At 37.0% G+C, this 23,102-nt stretch overlaps 1 protein-coding gene across 1 annotated transcript in view; it reads left to right on the top strand.

Annotated features, from left to right (window-relative positions):
• Positions 1-9,176: 9,176 nt before the first annotated feature.
• The window catches only part of LOC149566731 (uncharacterized), a 59,128-nt gene continuing 45,202 nt past the window's right edge, over positions 9,177-23,102 (top strand). The window contains exons 1-5 of the mRNA XM_089820077.1: positions 9,177-9,497; positions 9,607-9,674; positions 18,250-18,311; positions 18,592-18,741; positions 18,905-19,081. Coding sequence (XP_089676203.1) covers positions 9,250-9,497; positions 9,607-9,674; positions 18,250-18,311; positions 18,592-18,741; positions 18,905-19,081 — 705 coding nt within the window. The 5' untranslated portion in view covers positions 9,177-9,249. The remainder of the gene's footprint in view (positions 9,498-9,606; positions 9,675-18,249; positions 18,312-18,591; positions 18,742-18,904; positions 19,082-23,102) is intronic.

Raw genomic sequence — 23,102 nt, 5'->3', positions numbered from 1 at the left:
CCAAACCCATATCAAGGAAAACACTCATATGTTCAAAACTCACAATATGTATAATTCTAATCTATTATTCATGGAATATAAATACCTCTAATAGAAGTATTTCTTCAAGAATTTTCCATGAACTGGCAATTTGAGAAGGTCACTTGAAATGTCTCTAATCATATATGAATCCTCTCCCCACTTGTTGTAAATCAGATATAGTCCTTGTCAAAGGGGGTGAAACATTCCATGCTTACCATTATCCTCCAATCTGGCATTCCATAGTAGCACCAATCATCTACCTCAAATATTCTATTTGAGGACCTTTTATCATAAAGATGCTTCATTTGTAGTTGTAACTTGCATTCTTGGCAAATGTTCCCCTCCTAGTTTAATCCACTTTAAGGATATCATACATTCTAACCTACATGTCATCAATTATATCCTCATCATACTTTTGGATGAACTTTCACATTAGAATGTGATAATTTTAAGGTAACCTAGCATGTATACCATACCCTAAATCAAAAGGTGTCACTCCAATGACCTTCTTTATTGTTACTCGATCTGCCCACAATGCCAAAGGAAACTTGAAATCCCAAATATTTTTTATTTTCATCCAAAATCCTTTTGATGACCTTTAGAGACTCTTGTTGCTAGATTTTGCTTGACCATTCCCTTGGGGGTGGTATGGAGAAGATGTGGACTTGATGATTCCATATTTGTCAAAGAACTGTATGTATCGATATGATCTAAAATACATGGCATTATCAGTGTTAATGTTTTCAAGGCATCCAAACTTGGTAATGATATTATTCAAATTGAAATTATTCACCACTTTGTTCATTGACATTCTAGTTGTGATTAGCTCCACCAACTTTGTGAAATAATCTATCGTTACTAAGATCTAGGAATGCCCTTCAAGAGATTTATTTTCAATCTCACCTATAAGATCCATTCCCCATTGTCTAAAAGGTGCTTGTATGTCTACTGGGTTCAAGGGTAAATTACTAGAAAATGTTAGCTTGCCTGCAAGTCTCTAGCAAGGGTCACATTTATTCACCAATTCATGGGCATCTCTAAATAGAGTAGGCCACCAAAATCCATCCCTTATTACTTTGTAAGCTATAGCCTTTTCTATATAATGACCCCCACATACACCATTGTGCATTTCATTCAGGGTCTTGGCTGAGTCTTCCTGGTCTACACATTTCAACAACACACCCTATGTACTTCTCCAACACAACTTACCATTAACAATAATATATTTATTTAATGACTTGTAGCTTCAATGATCATTTCTCATTATCACTCATTCTAGGAGAAGAAAACATGTATTGCAAGTAATAAATAACATCCTTGTACCAATAACAAGAGTCCATAACACATAAGTATGGCCCATAGTCATCGTCCATTTAGTTTATTTGAGTTACATCCAGGTATGGTTGTGCCATCAATTTTGCCATGCCTTGACCTCTAACTAGTTTAGTGATTTGAACATCAATGTTAGACTCTTTAATTTTGTTAATCCACACACACCTATTCTCCAATATTTCTTGTTGAGAAAAGATGTCCTTACTAGGAGCACTATGAATAAATGTGACCATTATTTCTCCTATTGAATTGCATTTGAATGCCTTCATAGTCTTTACTAATGCATAATCATGTTTTTCATTTATGTCATATTTTAACTCTATAGCTTGAAGGGATTTACTAAAAAGGCAATAGGTTGTTGAAAACCTTCCTCATTATTTTGAATCAAGACATCTAGAACTATATGAAATAAAGCAAAAGAGAATGTGTGTATTGACTTACTATAATTAGAAGTCCTCAACACTAGTTTATTCTTGATTCCTTCCTTAATATTATGAAATGCAATTGATGGTTCACCATCCCACCTAATATCTACCCCCTTTTTATCATTTTTAATATAGGCCTAGCTATCTCTATAAAAATTGTGACAAATATTCTCAAAAACTTGACCTATCCAAAGAATTATTAGATACCCTTCACATTTTTTGTTGCAAAATTTTTGTCAATTATAGAGACTATCTTTGGATCTATCCTAACCCCTTCCTTAGATAACAAATGACTTGATAACTTACCTTTTGTCACTCCAAATGCACATTTCCTAGGGTCTAGAGAAACACCATAATCCAAAGCTCTTACAAAAATTATCTCAAGGTGTTTGCAATGATCTTCCTCCTTCTTGCAATAAGCAGTAAGATCATCCTGATATACTACGAAAAGCCCTTTGGAAAGTTGCTCCAACATTGGTGAGTTCGAATAGCATCCTTACATATACATAGGTACCCCATGGTGTAGTAAATGCAATCTTGTATCGTTCGCATTTGTCAACCAATACCTGGTTATAGCTATAGAACCTGTCCATCATAGACATCAACTCAAAGCCTATTACTCTCTACAACATGGAATCCATATTTGGTAATCCATAATTATTCTTCAATAATGAATTATTAAAATTCCTAAAATCAATATAGAATTTGATATCTCCATTTTTATTACTAACAGGTTCTAAATTGGAGACCTATGTGGAATGCCTAATTGGTTTTATGATACTAGCATCTTTGAGCTTCATCAAATCCTACTACATCTTAGGAACAAAAGTTGGGTTAATTGGCCTTTTCTTTTTTCTAAATGTTTGGAATTTTCCTTCAATGGGATGACATGCTTAAAAAGGTCCTCACTATAGGCCTTCAAGTCATCATATGACCTTACAAAAACATGTCTATATTACCTCAACAACTCAAGTAAATCCTTTCTTACTATAGGAGATACCTTCTTACCTATATATATACCTTCTTAGGGGTCTCATTGGTACTTAAGTTTATCTCCTCTAGCTCCTCTGGTTCTTATCTTGGTTATCAAAAATATTTTACCATACAACCAAACCTTCAGGCACTTTATTCATTTTGAGTTGTATTACTTCATTTCCAAAAATGGCCTCCTTCCCATCTATAGTTTCCACAAGTGCAATGCAGTCTAACTCTTGACCATGATACCTACCTTCACAGTCACGAAAATATAGAATGTCTAAAGCATCCTCAAAGACTTGCTAACTCTCAACATTGTATGGATTTGAAGGCCTGATATGTACCACAATCTTAGATGACCTTGCAAAGGTCATATCATCTTGCTTGATAGCAACATCTGCAAGAAGGTTTGCAATCTTGTCTTTGGTTCTATCCATCCATGTAATGCCAAAGGCATCAAAAACTTCAATTTCATCCCAAACTACATTCCATGTTTAAGCCATTTATTTTTTGATGCATATGACAACCTGACCTGTGACTCTGCTAACTTTGTGTCCCCAATCACATGTAGACATTTAATACCATGCTTTGTAGCCAATCTCAACTCTAAAAGAAATGCCTCATATTATACAATATTGTTTGTGCATGTGAAATCCAATGTAAAAGAAAATATGAATGTTTCCTTTTCAAATGAAATCAACATTACTCTAGCACCAACTCCTTCATTAGAATTGGCACCATCAAAATACATGGTCTATAAATCTCCTTTCTCAGAGTTATTTATTACTTCTTACACTATTGGTGTTGGTGTTCTTTCTTTCTCCAAGAAAATAACCTTCACTTTAAAATAATTAATATTTTATCCATTAATTTTTTTGTATCATTCTCTATGCTCTTCTCAATCATATGTGTAACCCTTAGTTCTTTATCTACTTTTCCAACTTTGTCACCTAGATGAAAAGTAGAAAAGGACAAATCACATTGCAAACTACCTCCCATAACAACACTCCACTTTCTAGATAATAACATGCCATAATGAGGAGGGATATCTGCTACCAATTTACTCATCATGAGATCACTTTCTAGATATGCAACCAACTTATATGGTAGTGCATTAATGGTCCCTATAACAAGAACTTCCCTATAATCTAGGGCATAACATTTTCCTTGTTTTGTATCAATCTTTAGGCCAAGGGAATCAATGATTTTTAAAGGCATGACAATGTTCAAGGAACTTGAATCGATCATACAATTCTTCTCTGTCTTCTCATTAACAATGAGACTTAGGAAAAATGGGTCAATGTTTTCAATAAATGCAACAACAAAACTGTCAAGATATATAGAGGAATTTGAGATACTACACCCTCATCCTCCTTTGTCTTATATGACACTTCCATCTCTCTCTCTCTCTCTCTCTCTCTCTCTCTCTCTCTCTCTCTCTCTCTCTCTCTCTCTCTCTCTCTCTCTCTCTCTCTCTCTCTCTCTCTCTCTCTCTCTCTCTCTCTTCTAAAGATTTTGCATCCTTAGTGATATCAATTTTTACAACATCTCCTAACCATGCCAAGGCTTTAGTCTTATGTTCCTCTATCCTAGACATTTAAGATGAAGGAATCTTTACAAGGATTTGTGAAAGCACAAATAGCATATCTACATACTTGTAAAGGGAATGTCAATAAGAATACCTTTGTTATTCCTATCCCCTATTGGTTGGATTGTAACATTATTCATTTGTTTTTTGACCTTTATCTCAGGTACCTTTATTGTTGGAATATCTTTCTTCATTTCAAATATCTGTGCTACTTTGACCTTCTTAGGCTCCTAGTTCTTTTCCTTCACACATTATTCTTTCATTGCCAATGAGTCCTTATCTTTTCTATCATCAGAGATTTTGTGAGTGATATCCTTGATGAATATTTCAGATGGTTTGCCAACATCACCATTCACAACCCTATTCCTCAAGTTGTACTTGCTTTGTACTTGAGTCACCATGTTTGTTGTAATTTTATCAATTTCTTCTTTAGATAGTTTCCTCAAAATTATATGGCATATGATGCCATGTTACAAGCTCTGACATCCATCTCTTCCTCATTATTAGAGAATTCTTGCTAATGCAATGTTTCATAGCTATGCATTTTTGTATATACATATAAATCATAGTCTTCTTGATTAGAGAAATTATCATATCCATAGTAGGATCTCACCAAGTTACATGCTACACTATCTAGAGGCTCTCTTCATTGTCACCTTCTTCTAATTCAAGCTCTTTAGATGCAACAATTGATTTAGCCACTACACAATATTTAGGAAGATGCAGAGATTGACATCATACACAAAGGGATATATTTATTTCCAATGGATATGACGTAACTTTCTCATTATTACCCATAGCGACATTAGTGATAGGCTTAACATCCTTCTATTGACTAACGTAAGGGTAATTCTATAATCTATTATTCTTATTGAAATTATTACCAATTTGTGGTTTATCATTTGTAGTCCCTTTATTGGTGTTTCAAATTGTAGGTTTCATATCCTTTAGCATATTCAAGGCATTATCCATCTTGTCTTCTTTTGACTTTTCATTCCAAGAGGCTTATCATTTTCTCTTCTATTATCTCAAGAACTGAATAACTTAGGATCATCCCTTCTCCCCAACTTTCCTAAGGCTCTTCTATTGTTCTCAATATTCACTACAATCTTAAAAGCATCTCTCCATGTTTTGGGGTCTCTATCTCTTAATATGTATACAATTTTACTATCACATGCATTAAAGTAGGTTGTAAGACACACATTTCAATGTAAATTCATAACTTGGAAAGTTTTGTACATTCCCGTTTGAAATCTAATATTAAAATCAAAGGTAGACTCATTTATTTTTCTTGAGGTTATTGAATTTATTGAACATAAAGCAAGCATTAGTATTGTCTCTATATCATTCCTTAAAATATTTCTCAAATCATCATAGGAACTAATACTATAATTGGGGAATCTTCTAAACCAATCTCTAACATCTTCAGTGAGGGAATGCATAATCAACTTCATGACTACATCTTCATGTTCTACTTCATAGCCATTCAACATGTCAATGAAATTCCTTATAAGGTGTTCTTCTCCACTAATGTCATTATTTCTAGCAAATTTGGTGACCCTATCTCTCAATTCATTAGGAACAAGGTTAGGAAATCCTAGAATCCCTATAAAGCATATTTGTTTATATCTCTCCAAATATACAAGTCTCTTCTAAAAACCTGGACTACCACTAACACTTGGTCTAACAATATTAACTATTGTTCCTAAGTTAGTATTCACTTGTTGTCCATTTTTTTTGTTGACCTATTGTAGTGGAAGAAGCCATAGGGTACTTGTTAAAGGACCACACGAAACACAAGAGGACATACCATGAGAAGATACTAATGGTCCAAAAGCAAGAGGGGAAGAAGATTTAAGGATAAGAGTACACTACTGCAACAATCAATTTCATAAGTAACATGAAGAATTATGGTTGTTTGATACATGATGACATTCCCCAATGCATCAACTACGTGACGCTTGGTGACAAACAAACAAAAGACAGTTGAATGATTATGGTACACTATCATGTAAATCAAAATACAAAGCCATTATTCATGATAATTTAAGGAATACTAGGAATTGGAAACTCATATCAAATTCATGCCATCAGTCAATCTACCCTTCAATTACTTGCACCAATAGGAATCACAACATTCAATATAAGAGCTTTGACACTTCATTCAATAATAAAAATACCAATACAAGATTTTTCTCAACCACAAGAAATAAGACTCACCAGTTTTAAGAAGAAATGATACATATCAAATATATTTTGATTGATAAAATGAGCTTTATTGGTCACAACCTGCTAGAGAACATAGGTTCTTGACTTTGACAAGCATTCCCACAAACTGCAAATATAAGCTTTGGAGGTAAAATTCTTGACTTTTCCTCACAAGCAAGTACATAATGTAGAAAATATCGACTAGTACTTTACAAAAAGACAACAAAATTTTTTTTCTTAAGAAATAAATATTTTCGTCCTTATATTTCAAGCGTGTCTATTATTTTGGTAGGTCAACTTCATCCAGTTAATGACATACCAACATATGATAGTAATAAAAGGACAAAGTTGCTATGACAAGAATTCAAGATTGTTGTTACTTTGGGTAAGATATTCAAATAAGATGGGGAAAATAATGATCAACACATATTTTGTCATCTTTCGAGGAATGTAAGAGATTCAAACCCATAGATTGATGATTGGAGGATGCTAATGATGAGAACCCCTATCAACATAGATGTTGCAACAAATCCAAAGTTTGAAAATTTTGTCCATTTGTTCTTGACAAATGAAAATATTCATAGTCATAATAAAAAAATGCTACATTCATTGAAGTATATTGTTGCACATAATGTTGCAAGAAAAGCAGGAAATGCTAATGCATTAGAAGATTATTCAAATGATTAGATTGACCTGGAGTTGCTAATCTACATGGATTCAAGGGTCATTCTAACTTCAAATCTATGGGTACAAGTAGGTCTTGTAAATGGATCTCTGGGATACATTTGAAAGATAGTCTACAAACAAGGCAGTGTTTCGTTTGAACCTCTAACATATGTGATGGTTGAGTTTGAAAATTATTCCGGACTACGATTTGAAGATCATCACCCGAAAACAATTCCAACAACACCAATACACAAGGGTTGAACACTTCAATTGCCTTTAAGATTGACACTAGCATTGACTATATATAAATATCAGGGTTTGATTCTTACAAAAGCGACAATTGATATAGGGCCAAGAGAAAGAACATGATTGACATTTGTGGCAATTTCACATGTAAAATCTTTAGTTTCCAAGAATAATGCCTCCTTTCACGTATGATTGGTATGAGAAAATGAAAAAGGGTCAACAAGTTGCCAAGCGCAAGGATGAAGAAAATTGACTTAAGTATATATATATTCCAATGCAAGTACACATTTTTTTGGCCACTTCAATAATTTCTAATACTTACTGTATTGTTGTACACTTTGACAATGTCTACATTGAACAAACATAAATGAAAAAATGCAACAAATTATTTAAGTAGACTAATATTTTTAACCTACTTGTATACTATTGTAACTCACACATGAAATGTTATAAATAAATACTTTGACATGCATAATATATAAATAGACATTTAATATGGCCTACATTAAAGTAAGTGACCACTTATTTTCTCATGATATTTTGATTTTATACATTTTTATGTCAAAATATATATATTTTAAAACATTAAATATACTAACATTTAAAAAATGTATTACAAGATATCAAGTTGATAAAATATGTTTTATGTTTCTTTCCTTACATGCATTATTTTAATGGTTATTATCCTTTACACAACAATTATTCCATTTCGAAAAGTTTTATTCTTTATCATGTTTCATACTGATATAAAAGTTTTTAATAATCTTTATGCACCTTAATAGGATGTCAGACAAATTACATTTAGAATGGGTTTACATTTGGTTGCGGGACTTTCATCCTATCTTTCACATAATGTCATCCTTCGTATAGAGGAGTTAAGTGCTTGCTATTGGATAAGGGATGGAATGGTCGCTCAAATTAAAAGTAATGAACCAAGGAACAATCAACTCAAATTTTATAACTATGCTCTGCACTTCAACTTCTATTAGGGAACAAAAGTGAAGATGAACTTAAATGTCAAATTTCACCACTTTCATATTGAGATTATAGATTTATGTAGATGGAAGATGTTTTATACCATAAGATTGGTGATCTTTATCTTCTAGGATGCATTTTTGAAATTATCATCAGGCCAACAATAAATGTCAAGAAGCGCACTCCCTTTGATGAGTTCAGTCTAAAGTTTCTGAAATTTCTTAAAGGCGAATCTAAAATTAGCTATCACAAGGGCCCACTCGAGAAATGATTGCTTTCTACTCTTAAGTTTGATTACACTATGGAAATGTAGAGATATTACCAGTCCATCCATGGTTGAGAAAATGAAAGTATTCTACATATTATTTGACAATATATCGCCAAAATTTTGAACATTAATATTTTTTATTGTACCCAATATTAGAATAACCAATAACTATTACACTATTATTTTTTGTAATGCATTATGTCCAAATTTGTTTGAATAATTATTAGTATGAAATTGTTAGAGGGTGTTTACAAATTTCCTTCACTATTGCTTCAATCTGTACTTTCTGTTTGACAATAAAATGTATAAAATTTCTTTAGTTACTATAACCTTAACTAATTAAAAAATTTGCTTTCAACATAAATTAATTTTCACTTCCTTTAATTAATTTAATAAAATTATCACTTCCTTTTAATATAATAATAAAATTATCAAACTATCTAACATATAAACAGATTGAATAAATGTCAAAGTTGTGTGGACGAATAATAAACAGTTTGCCTCTAGAGTTACATGCGGAAGGATACGGAGGAATTGGCGCGAAAATGGAGCAAATTTCTGGAACTGGCAGGACCGATCTGAGTAATTGCTTGCAATCCAGCTCAACAATGGCGTGTGAAGAAATTGCAAAAGTGTTGGCAATTTCAAAGAGCGAAGCAGAGCGTTCAGATGCGTACTCCCAACTCCTGCAGATCGAGCAACAGCTAACAGACGACCCCAAACCTGTACAACAGCAGTTGCCATCTCTTTTAAATTCCATTCTTATCGACATAAACCACCAAGATGAAGAAATGTAAGATGACATTATTTTATTCAAATTTTATGCCCATGCCAGTTTCATAGGATATAAACGAGAAATCCCAGCATACTTTTTATTTATACTTCTTTTCCTGATTTCGCAGAGCGACTTTAGCATTGAAGGCTCTGGGATTCATAGTTTACCACCCCGCTCTGGTTTCTTCTTTGTCTGGTAAGTCAAAATCGCTTTTTTTCGACCGTTAGTTTAATTTTAGGAATAAAATGCCCGAGGAAAATGCTACATTCTTGTGCTAAATCTAAACTAATGGTATATGCTTAATCAACACACTTTGAAGGCAATCGATAACTTCTTTCAATGTTTTACAAATGTAAGTAATTCATCAAAAGTACTCAGAGACATAGGTCCTCATATAAAGGCAACATTTACCGAGGTAATCGGTGTGTGAAAACTCCTGTCGTACAGACGTAACTTTTCGAGGTAATTACAGTGTGAAATCCATTCAGAGCCATATAGAGAGAAATAGAGAGGCTGGAGCCAGACAGACAAGGTCCTGACCTAAATCAGGTTTTTGGCGCCTCTAAAATAGTATTAAAAAGTGTTCTCTCCGAAGTAATTATTATATGAATCCCTAATAGACTTTTTCTACTGCAACGAGATTTCGGTTCGCAGAGCTTGAACTCCCACAGGTATACATGCCGTGTTGCTTGTAATATGCTTGGATTCTGCATTCGTTGGAACATGGATGTGGTAACAATGAGCTTATAATACCATTGCCACCTGAAGACTAGGATTCAAGTTTCGGTGTAATGTTACCATTTTAAGCCAGGGTGCATGAACAATGACTAAAAGGTATGCTTCTATTAGATATAAATGTAATTGTCGCTAGACGTGAGCAGGGGAAAGGGAATTGAGTGGGCTCCTTGCCCCTATACTGCAGTTTGAAAATGGCGCACACTGCCACCATTCTCGAGGTAAAGTTGGCACTCTCAAGAACATTAACAAGATAACATACAAGAATTAAACTGATCATAGAATATGAAGATATCCCCTAAATATATCTGTATACAGATTTTGGCTAGAACTTTTCCTTTGTCAATGTTAAGTTTCATCGTTTGTCGGTTGGTACTCTCATTTCTTATTCTTTTGATAGAGGTTGCACCTTGTTAAAAATTATGCTCATCAATAGGCATGCTTTCGTTATTCTCCATTCATATATTTGATATTTATCTATGAATCTGTTTTTTCAATCCTCTATCCCTATCCAATGTCTCAATAAAGTTTTTTTTTTAAAGAATGCAATTGCTTTGCCAACTTTATTGGAATTGATATTTGAATTGGCAAATAGCATAGGTAGAAGGACCAGGGATGGCAAAGAGACTAGTGATTGAGAGATGTGGAATTTGGGTACAACAGAGGCAGAATTTAAGTGGGCAGCTTGCAATTTCTCTCTTTAACGTAATGTCGTTTTGTGAGCATTTGGCTGCTTTTTGAGTATTCTTGTAAGTCTCTAGATATGTTGGGGAGAACTCCAAGATTTTGGAGAGTTAGGGTTTGATTTTTCTTGACACTTGATGAATTATATTGAGCTAAGTTGGTGATTGGATTATAGTGACACTTTCGAAAGCATTTTATTAGGCCTCTTGGGCCATTTTCCACGACATCACATTGATATCCAGCCAGTGCTAGACAAGCACAAAAGACTTTTTGGTGATTTCTCACTACTATACCTTCTGACCGTGGGTTTGAGCATGTTATAGAGTTGTTAATGGATGTGACACCAATTTTTATGGCACCTTACTGTCACCCTAGGCATTATAAGGAGGAGATAGAGAGGATTATTAGAGAGTTACTTGATATGGGGCACATTAGGCCAAGCTCGAGCCCGTTTGCTTCATTGGTGGTTCTGGTTAAGGAGGATGGGACTCTATGAATGTGTATTGACTACACGGCTCTAAATCAAAGGACTATCACGAACAGGTATTAGATTCCCTATTTTGATGAGCTAATGAATGAGTTACATGGGGCCGTCCACTTTTCTTAAGATTGATCTTCATTTAGAGTACCATCAGATTTGGGTCCGTGAGGAGGATGTACATAAAACAACTTTCAGATGCCATTATGGACACTATGAATTTCTGGTGATACCTTTTGGACTCATCAACACATTGCCTTTTAGATTGTATTGTAATATTATGTTCAACATTAATGAACTCCTAGTGATGCCTTTTGGACTCACCATCGCACCTACTACATTTCAATCATGCATGAACCACATATTTAATAAGCTGTTGGGTAAGTTTATGCTGGTATTCTTTGATGATATTGTGATTTTCAGCAGGACTTGGGAGGAGCATTTACAATATTCAGATGAGGTTTTGAGTATCACGGGGTAGCATTAATTATTTTTGAAAGAATCCAAATGCGAATTTGGCTTGATAGAGATCCTGTACCTTGGGCATGTAATTGGAGCTAATGGGGTCAAGGTTCATTAGGAAAAGATACATGCTATACTAGATTGGCTGCCCCCGAGGAATGTTTCAGATTTGAGAGGATTCCTTTGGTTGTGTTTCTACTACAAGAGATTTGTTAACAGCTTCCAACACATATTGATCTCAAGAAAGAAGGTGCTTTCATATGTTCTGAGGGTGCAGAGATGATATTCGATAGGGTTATGGAGGTGATGAGTACATGCTCAATGTTAGCATTACTAGATTCCACTAGGCCATTTGTTCTAGAGTGTGACGCCTCAAGTGACTGGATAGGAGTAGTACTTATGCAGGATAGGCATCCTATTGCTTACGAGAGAAGGGAGTTTAAGGATCATGAGAAATTGTACGCCACCTATGATAAGGATATGTTACCTATCATACACACTATAGCTAAATTCAAACACTATTAGGTAGGTTGATGTTTTGTAGTGAGGACCGATCATAACAACTTGCTTTTCTTCTTGGTACAAAAGGAACTAAATGAGAGGCAACAAAAGTGGATCAGCAAGATTCAGGCTTATGATTTTGACATTGAATACATTAGGGGAAGAATAACATAGTTGCTATGTCAGAGATTTGGGATGATTGAAAGTCTAAACTGTTAGTTGAGTATTCCAAGAACACATTTGCATGTGAGGTCATGGATGGACAAATTCAAGACGATAGGTACAGGGTTATACATGATACTATCTACTACAAAAACAAAATTTACTTGGTCTTTGAATCTAAACTTAAGGAGCAGATTATGCAAGCCGTTCACGATAATTTGATAGCAGGTCATCCGAGGTACTTTAAGACATACGAGTAGATTAGAGAGCGGTTCTTGTGGAAGGGCCTCAAAGATGATGTTCTTCAGCATGTGAAGACATGTGTGACTTGTTTGCAGAACAAGTCAACATGTATATCCAATAGGTTTGTTGCAGCCGTGATCGGTTCCAGAGCATGAGTGGAGAGTATCTCCCATGGATTTTATCATAGGGCTCTCGAAGGTGTAGGGCAAGGACAACATATTCATGGTGGTGGATAGGTTGAAGTATGCTCATTTTTTTGCAGTAGCAACTGATTGGACAACCTTGCAGATGGCAACATTGTTCTTTAAGGAGGTTCTCAGATTACATGGTCTACCCAAGACCATTGTCAACAACAGGGACATTAAGTTTCTTAGTATATTTAAGTGGGAGTTATTCAAACTCATTGGGATAGAGTTGACACATAGCACCAGCTACCATCTTTAGACGGATGGGCAGATAGATGTTTACCGTACAGGGTAAAAGCATACTTATCACATGTAGTATAGTAAGATATAACACAGAACAGATACTTTATTCATATACGCAATATGCACTTCAATGCTTACAATATGATTATGATTATCTCAAAGTCCCTTCTGGATGGTGTACATATACTTTCTCGAAGGGGTGACTCAACCGTCACGCGTCCTTTCAGATACACTTCTACCCGTCAGCAACAATATAGAATTTACCGACAACATCACCCCCCCAAGAAGTAAAGTCGTCTCTGGACGACAATTACAAAATGTTGAGACAAATTAACAAAATGAAATACATTAACTATGACTGACTATAACAGGATAGATATTTTTCCATCACATCACATTCACATTCCTCCATGCTTGCACCAAAATGGTCTCCAAAACATGTTGCATCTGTAGCCTCTGCTAACACAATATTGTCTCTTTAGCCAATTTGACCTTGATAGTCATCTGTGTTGCGTTCTCTGTTTCCAACTCTTGGGTATGCTGAGCTAAGTGTCGCTCTACTACCTCCAATTGGATGGTTAGCTCCTTCTGAGCTCTCTATGCATCCACCAAGACAGCCTCACATCCAACACCTACTCGGAGTGCCTCAAAGTGTAGCACCCCTCTCGAAAGGCTTGCTCCAGTGTTCTCTCCACCTCTGGTAGACAAACACTCCATGCCTGTAGCAGCTCCAGGTCTCATCAATTGGTCACACTTCCCACGACTAATAATTGAACTGACCGGGGGTCTAGGGGGCAATGCCCCTAGCGGGGGCGAGGGGCAGCGCCCCCACGGGGTCCAGGTGCGCTCCTTGTCGCGATACAGGGCGGGGTCGAGGGGTAGTGCCCCCGCCGCCAAGACCAAATTAACACCCTCAAACCCACACAAAAGTCCACGGAACACACCATTTTTGTGATTTTCTTCTGATCTCATACGCTTTTTGCCAACCGCTTATGTTTGCTTCACTACCTGTTTATGTCTTTCTCTTCGGCACCATACGTTATTCATTATGAACTGTTTTGATTTGTCATTGTTTTATTTTTTATTTTTTAGAACCTCCTATCACCCTTATTCTATGTCTGTACAGTGGTGTTTTATAGCTTTCCCACCCTTTCCTTTCTTACATTACGGTGCTCTCTATTCTTTGTTTGTAATGCTTGATTCGTACTCCCAGGCCGTACAATGATCTCTCTTCTTTTATGCTTTCATGTTACCATACTATGCTTTTCTTTGTGGCCTTCCTGGTGTTGTCCGTATGGCCGATGGTGTCTGTAGGGTCTCTTTTGTGTACAACTTTGTCCTCCAGATACTACCGTACGGTGTCCTTCCAAAATGTAAGTTCCTTGTTTAACAAAAATGCTGTATGATATTGCTTATTATGTCCTCTTTGCTTGCCTCTCCTGGCATACGGTTGTACGACTTTCTCCTTGTCCTTGGTCGTACGGGATGTCTCTTCATATGTGTTTCCTTTGCCTCCCTTGTACAGTTTGTACAATGATCCTCTGTACTTCCTTTCACGCCTTTCCCCTTAATCTGGCTGTATGGTAGCTGTACTTCTTAAGTACAACACTCCTACTTCTGATTTATGTTTCTAGTGTTTTTTTAGCCGTATGATGTGTTTCCAATGTGCTTGTGTCTGTATGGTAGTACAGTATTCCTAGCCATACGATATTGCTTCTCCTCTTGTCTGTACAGCCGTACAATGTTTACGTGTGGTGTCCTTTCCCAGATAGTCTGTACGGTACTTGCTTCTTCTCCTTTGTGACTATGTTGTATGGTTGCTCTTGTAGACTGTACGGTGCCTACAATCTCCTGTCCTTCTTGAACATACAGTACCTTATAGAGCCTTCAGTTTACTTATATTTTATTGTTGCTCCGATACATTTTATAATTTCTTCTTTTAACTTCTTATTCTGTACATATTTATTTATTACTCCTATTTACTTATTTACATATATACATTACTAGTTTTTATTCCTTCTTATACTGTCTCTGAATTGTTCGTCCGTACAGGCACGTTATTTCTTTCATGATAGATTTTTAGCTTCGACCCATTCACTGCATCGAATACTTCCTTCCCGCCGAGCGTCCATAATTTTATTGCTCCATTACTGCCAATTTTGCGGATCTTGTATGGTCCTACCCATTTCACTGTGAACTTTCCTGGTCTGATCTCGTTATGCCCATTATACTTCAAAACTAATTGGCCCAGTTGAAATTTGTTCAATTTTAAATGCTTGTCATGCCATGCCTTACGCCTATTCTGTATAACCTCCGTGCCCCATTGTGCCTACAATTGTTGCTTATCAAGTTTATTAAAACTGTACAATCTTTCCTTTAGGCTTTCCATGTCTCCTAGCTTGTTTTCGATCGCAATCCTCAAACTTGGTACCATGAATTTCGTCGGCTACCACTCCTTGCTGTCAATAACTGTATTCTTGATTCTAGAACCTTCACTCCGTACTACTGAAGTTTTTATTAAGCCCTTCCTTTTTGTTTCCCGTGCAAATCGTATGATGTGTTTTCCTTGCTGCCGGTACCTTTCTACTAAATCCGTGGTGCGATGTAACCTTTTCTTTCTGCGCGGTTTGTTCACCGTGTACCGTATGGTGGAATCTTTCCTTTTGCTGGGTTCATATGGTATTTTCTTTCCTTCAGCTTCAACTGTAACCACCATTTCTTCCGCTTCTCTATATTCCTTTGGACATTCATTTTCCTCTCCTTTTTTACCTTCGTCGACCCTTAACATATTACAGTTCGGAAAGAGCTTGTAGTCCTCCATCTGCCAATGGAGTAGGTCGTTTACTGAGTCCAGGTCGTCATTGTTAGACCCTCTTTCTAGTCTCAATACTCCCTCTTCATTAGGTTCCATTCTCTTCTTCCTTTCATCGTCCCCTTCACCTTTGCCCTCAGAATCTGACGCTGCTGCTTCCTCACCTATCATTTGCGTGTGTAAGTCGATTACGAATCTTCGGCCTCCGTGTTCCATGGATAGGGTATTTCGTTTCAAATCATGTTTCACTTTCGCTTGCACCAACCAGCCCCGTCCAAGGATAGTGTCATACCCTTTTTTTTAGCGGAATGACCACGAAATCCAATAGAAATGGTTGCGTTTTGATGGATACTGGCTGTTCCATCAGGCTCCCCAACGACTTGATTCCATGCTGATCCGTAGTGAGTAATTGAAATGTAGGTCACCACAACGTAAGTTGTCCCAACTTTTTCCATATATCCTCCGGTAACACATTTACACCTGACCCTCTGTCTATGATTGTGCCCCTAAGTACGGTTCCTAGGATACCCATCTCTACTACTGCCGGATGTCTTCTTGTCACGAGTGCCAGTAGCATTGGGTCTGCTGTAGTCGTTCCACTGCCATCCTTTCTTGTTTCCTTTGTTGCTTTCAGGAGTGGTGTCATGTTCAGTATTGCAGTTCGCAACTAAGGCATTGTAAGAAGCTGGTCATTTAATTTCATCGGAATTTCCATTTTCATTACGTGCCTTGTAATATTTTGTTCTGCCAAGTTTCTGCTAAGTTTCTCTTCGAGGTGCCGGCAGTGTCTTTTGTTTGTACTTTTTCAGCTTCCATTTGTTTCTCTAATTCTCTCCGTGCTTGCTGCAACCTCCTCTTTTCCTCTTTTGCGTTAGGGTGCTTTACCTTCTTTACTTGCTCACGAGTAATGGCTAATGTTTTCTCATCACATGTTTCGATGCTTAACACTTTCACCCCTTGCTTCTGGCATTTCAAATCCTCGTGGTTTCTCGGACCACACCATCTGCATGACAGCTGCGACATCTCTTTCGTGGTACAATCTTTGGCGAAGTGCCCTCAGATTAATTGGTTTGTGCCACAGTAGCCATTTCTTATGAACAGTTTTTAATTGGTTTGGCCACTCAAAATATATGCTCATTGTTTCAGCCTATGGCAATGTGCATCAAATATGCAATATTTCAACTTAAGATGATTGGCACATTTTTGCACCACTTTAAAAATGTTTTGGGCTCTGGTTTGCTATGGTTCAGCCACCTTATTTTTATGCTTAAGCCAGTTTTCATTTATTCTTCATTCTGGGTTGAGTTTGTACATGCACTTGTCTTTAGTGACCATCTAGGCATGCTTTCTTCATGGTTTAGCAGCTAGCCATCAATTTGTACACTTTTTTGCTGGTTGATAGAAGTTTAAGTCATCTTTGCAGTTTACCATCACTTGAGTGTGATTTTGTGCTGGGTAAATCTCTTCAATAATTCCCCAACTCCATATCTTGCTTTTCCTGCCTTTCAACTTATCTTCTTTGATCACTGTTATGTTCCACAGCATGACTTCATGATTTTCTGGCTGAAACTTCTCTTATTATTTTTCTTTAGGCATGGCTGAAAGAACCTCTTGTGCTCATTTTGGCATCCACGGTCTCCTTCATGATTTTCATAGCATAAATGATAAATCTACATTGAAATCTTCTGTAGTTTGCAAAAATTATTAGAATGAGAAAAACCATGGAAAAGACAAATTTGACAAAGATTGACTTTGCAGAGTGTTGACTGACTTGTCCTTATGTGTTACCAGTGATTTAATGACGATTAACTTGAAAAAAGCAACCTAGAATTGGAGTTTTGTACAGCTAGCAATAGATGTCATCTCTCCTACGAAATGATGTTTTCAGAATATGCTTTTGCCTTACCATGGTTTAATTTTTTTTATGATTTGGATGGTTTAGTCTCTGCATTTTACAATTTTTCATGTCCTAGGTTTTGTTCAGTTGCTTGTACTTACCCTCCCTTAGCTAGCTCACAATTATTTTCCATCAATTTTTTTCTAATTCATTACTTTTAAAGGATTTTGTAATTATCCTTTACTATTGTGAAATAATTTCGGTGCACACTTATTATTTTGATTTATTCAGAAGAATCTACCTTGTCTGAGTATCATCATGCATAAAGTCATCAGAATACAATAACTGCCATATTGGATATGATTTGCTGTTTTTCTTGTTGGAGAATGTATAGCTGATTACTTTTGTATGTGCTATGATTATATCAGAGGACCTTGTATCTGCTGTTCTTCAATCTCTTCTGGAAGTTATCACAACCACCAAGATGAAAGTAAGCAGTGCATGCTATTCATTATCAGTATTCATTTTGATTAAACTTTAATAACATTAGTTTAAGTAATTGAGTTTCTGAAGCTATCTGGTTCGGTGCACCTATCAGTATAGTTGAGGTATTGTGACATTGAGATTGCATTACAAGAATCAAGCCTGTGACTTTTGGGAATGAATTTGCTGATGTATGCCTCTATATTAGGTCCTATGCTACCCCGCTTTTAGGTTATATATATGAACATTGTGTGATCTTCTAGTCTATACTTATCTTGTATCTGCAGGCTATTTGCAATTTGGCTATGTGGTGCATTTCTATTCAACAATTCGAAAGTTGCTTCATAGTCTCACACATTCATTCCATAATAAGAGCAACAGTCCATGCACTTGATAATCCAATGGGTTCTGTATCCACAACTGTTGAAGCATTTCAGGTACTGGGAATTTTTTGTCCTATTGGTTTTTCCTTCTTAATATTTTGGCATAGTTGTGCTCACAAGTCACAATGTTGGTAACATTGGTATACATAAAGGAGTTTATTAGGGGCAAAATTCAAGCTTGCAGTATTTTGTAAATTTTTTATACTGATTTTCGCAGGCTGTGATCAAACTTGTTGCTCAAGCAAGTAGCATGATGAAGGATTTGGCTCATATATGGGCTCCTCCAATTTATCGAAGACTTGTCAGTGCTGATAAAAGAGAACGAGACATGGCAGAAAGGTGTCTTCAAAAAATTAAGTCGACTATCATACCTCCACTGCCACTCCTTTCAAAGGTGTGCTTTAATCTGAAATTAAAACTGTCTGATTCATAATAGTTGATTTTTGTTTTGATGTCCCAGGTGTATGGATGCACACATTACTTTTTAATCTTTTTTTTGTAAAGACTTTGATGGTTTGTTTGAAGTTTGAACTATGTATAGAAATGTAATGGGCACCCTAGAAATGCCCAAAAACTACACTGACTGCTGAAAGAAATTTTTTAATGCAAACTGAAGATGGAACCGATGCTGAAATTATATTAATCCTCAAAATGATGAAATCAAGTACAAGCAATGTATTCCAAAGGCCAAACCCCAAGGGAATGATGTCTAGAATGTTACAAGAGAGGATGAACGTCCCCTATTGCCAAGAAAGATATGTGATTCACACATCCAAGCTCTTATCAAATGTCATTCACAAAAATCCGATGCTCAACAATGAGACTCTCACCCCTATTTATCCTTTTCCTTCACCCTTCTAGAACGAATTAAAACATTAATTAATTGCAAGTACTAGAAGCTTCACCCTTCCAATAATTAATGCACTTTCTAAAAACTCCGCCCTTGCAATACAATAATTAATTGTGCTTCTAGAAAATTAAATTACTAGAGGCTTCCCCCTGTCCAATTAATACACACTCTAGAAGCTTCTCCCTTGTAATACAATAATTAATTAAATATAAATTCACCTTTTAATTTTAATTCATTTAATGACTTTATAAGAAATCAATTTAATTTCCTCTTATGCCCCACTTAGACTTTGGAGAACGTGAAAGCTAAAACATGGGGTCATTATAGTCCGCCCTCTTTAAAATTGCTTGTCCTCAATCAATCTCAGTCCTGTTTGAGGTAGCACTTGCTCACTCTCCCAAATAGCATCTTCCTCTAGCAGATATCTCCATTTGACTAAATATTCTTTAATCAACCTGCTTCGCAGAGTCGTTTCCCTAGTATCTAGAATAGCCTCAGGAATTAATACGAGCTTTCCCTCCTCATCTAATGGTGGTAATTCTGTTGAAGGCACAACTCTCTAACCGATGGCTTTCTTAAGCCTTGACACATGAAACACATTATGCACCCTACTACCCTCTGGAAGCTCAATCTCGTAAGCAACCTCGCCCACCTTGCGAATCACTCTGTAGGGGCCATAAAACCTAGGCTTCAACTTCTCTGCCCCGCTTTTCTTGAGTGATGACTGCTTGTATGGTTGTAGCCTCAGGTAAACCATATCCCCAACTTCAAAATTGCGCTCTATCTGGTGCTGGTCAGCATACAATTTCTGCTGATTTTGGGTTTGCTGTATATTCTCCTTGAGCACCCTCAAAATATCTTGACTATCCTACAATAAGTGTTTTGCTTTGGGCACTCTACTATCCCCCAAAACCAAATTCATGAAACTAGGTGCTTCATAACTGCACAGTGCCATGAATGGAGTCATCTTGATGGACATATGATAAGTGGTGTTACAGTACTCTCCCATATGTAGCCATTTGACCCAAGCCCTTCGTTGTGCAGTCACATAGTTCCTCAGATGTCCTTCCATCCATTTATTCACAATCTCTGTCTGCCCATCTATTTGTGGATGATAACTAGTGCTAGGTGTAAGCTCTGTTCCACACAGCCTAAACAGTTCCTGCCAAAACGTACTCATGAATTTACTGTCTCGATCACTGACAATGAAACTAGGTAGCCCATGTAACCTGAATATCTCTTTGAAGAAAAGATCGGCCACTTGTGTTGTTGTGTAAGTGGATGGAATAGCAAAGAAATGAGCAAACTTCGTTAGTCGGTCAACTATCACATAGATGCAATCTTTCCCTTGTACTCGTGGTAACCTGGTGATGAAGTCCATAGAAATATTTTCCCATTTCCTATCCAGCATGGGCAAAGGCTGTAACAACCTCGCAGGATATGTGTGCTCTCCCTTATTTTGTTAGCAAATTGCACACTCCTTGACATGCTTTTGAACATCATCTTTGAGCCCTTTCCATGTGAACCACTCACGGATCTGCTTGTAGGTCTTAAAGATCCCTGGATGTCCAGCTGTAGGTGCATCTTGAAATGCCTTCAATATTACCTCCCTAAACTATGATGAAGGAATCAAATATATCCTGCCTTGAAACTTTATCAATTCGTCTATCACCACGTAATGATCATCATGTATAGTGCTTGCAATTACTCCGGAAGCCAAAGTGTCCCTCGCATACTCTTTTGTGTCCCTCGCATACTCTTTTGTGATCCTATTTCTCCAATCTCCTGAAATCTCAGCTAGAGCACAAATATGAGATCTCCTGGATAAAGCATCTGCCACCACATTCTTCTTACCTTTGACAAACTCAATGTCAAAGTCATAGGCCTGTAATTTCGTAATCCACTTCTGTTGTCAATCATTCAAATCACGTTGGCTCATGAAGTATTTGATGTTGTTGTGATTGGTTTTGATGACAAACTTTCCCCCAACTAGGTAGGACTGAAACTTAGCCAATGCATGCATTATAGCCAACATCTCCTGATCATAGATGGAATAGCTCCTCTCCACTCCACAGAGCTTCCTGCTCTCAAAAACAATGGGATGCTTTTCTTGCATCAAGATTGCCCAATCCCATCTCTTGACGCATCACAATGAAGCTCAAATGGCTTTGTGAAATCGGGTAGAGCTAGTACTGGACATGATGACATCACCTTCTTGAAATGATTGAAGCTTGTCTGAGCTACCTTTGTCCATGTGAAGGCCCCTTTTCTGGTAAGGCCTGTCAAGGGTGTAGCGATATGTGAAAATCTTTTAAGAAATCTCCTATAAAATCCGCAAAGATCAAGGAATCCCTTAAGCTGTGTAAGATTCGTAGGAGTAGGCCAATCAACAATAGCCCTAATCTTTTCAGGATCTACTCGAACTCCATCTGCGCTGATGATATGCCCAAGGTATAGTAGCTCAGTCATCTCAAACTTGCACTTAGATTCCTTGGCATACAATGACTCATTCTCCAAAGTGGACAACACCATCTCAAGATGTTGTAAATGCTCCTCCCAAGTCTTACTAAAGACTAAAATGTCATCAAAGAAAATCAAGAGAAATTTCCTAAGCTGCTCCCTGAATACTTGATTCATGCAACTCTGGAACGTAGCAAGGGCATTGGTTAGCCCAAATGGCATAACCAAAAACTCGAAGTGGCCATAGTGACACTGAAAAGCTGTCTTCTCAATGTCCTCCTCCCTCATCCTAATCTGATGATACCCTGACCGTAGATCAATCTTTCTAAAAAAGCATGCACCATGTAACTCATCAATCAGCTCATCTATTCGTGGGATGGGATATTTGTTCTTAATGGTCTTCTTGTTTAATGCCTTGTAATCAATGCATATGCGCATTGTCCCATCCTTCTTCTTTACCAACACTACTACTAAAGCAAAGGGGCTCTTACTAGGCCTGATATGCCCTATTTCCAACAACTCCTTAATTGCCTTCTCTATCTCATCCTTATGTTTCTTAGGATGACGATAGGGAGTAATCATGACTGGTTTGGCTCCCTCGTCGAGCTCAATAACATGCTCTATCCCCCTGTTAGGAGGAACCCCATGCAGAATCTAGCCAAATACCTTAGTGCGCCTGTCAAGTATCTCTTGGATATCTGGTGGATGACTCTCAACCTGTGGCTCTTGTGAAGTTGGCATAGTGAAACATCCTGCTGCCCACTCTATGTTATTATGCCGAAAAAGTCTCTGCATTCTCCTCAGGGAAACTACTTTGCAACTCCCATCTGAAAGTCTTCTAAGTACAATAGTTCTTCCCTCATGCTGAAACTTCATCTCCAATTTCGCTAGGTTAAGTGTGAACTCTACTAGCGAGGCCATCCATACCATGCCAAGGATGACATCGTAGTCTCCCATGTCTACCACATAGAACTCATCTTCCAACTCATAGCCATCTCCAAACCTGATGTGAAGATTAGAGATCTTCCGAGTGCATAATAGTTTGTCACCATTAGCTACCATAACTCTAAATTTGACGTGCTCCTTAGTCTGTAGACCTCTCTTG

This window comes from Cupressus sempervirens, chromosome 3 (assembly GCF_028749045.1).
Source record: "Cupressus sempervirens isolate cs-2001-9-10 chromosome 3, ASM2874904v1, whole genome shotgun sequence".
NCBI classification, from domain to species: domain Eukaryota; kingdom Viridiplantae; phylum Streptophyta; class Pinopsida; order Cupressales; family Cupressaceae; genus Cupressus; species Cupressus sempervirens.
The sequence above is the reverse complement of the archived record's forward strand: the minus strand, read 5'-3'. Positions and strand labels throughout refer to the sequence as shown.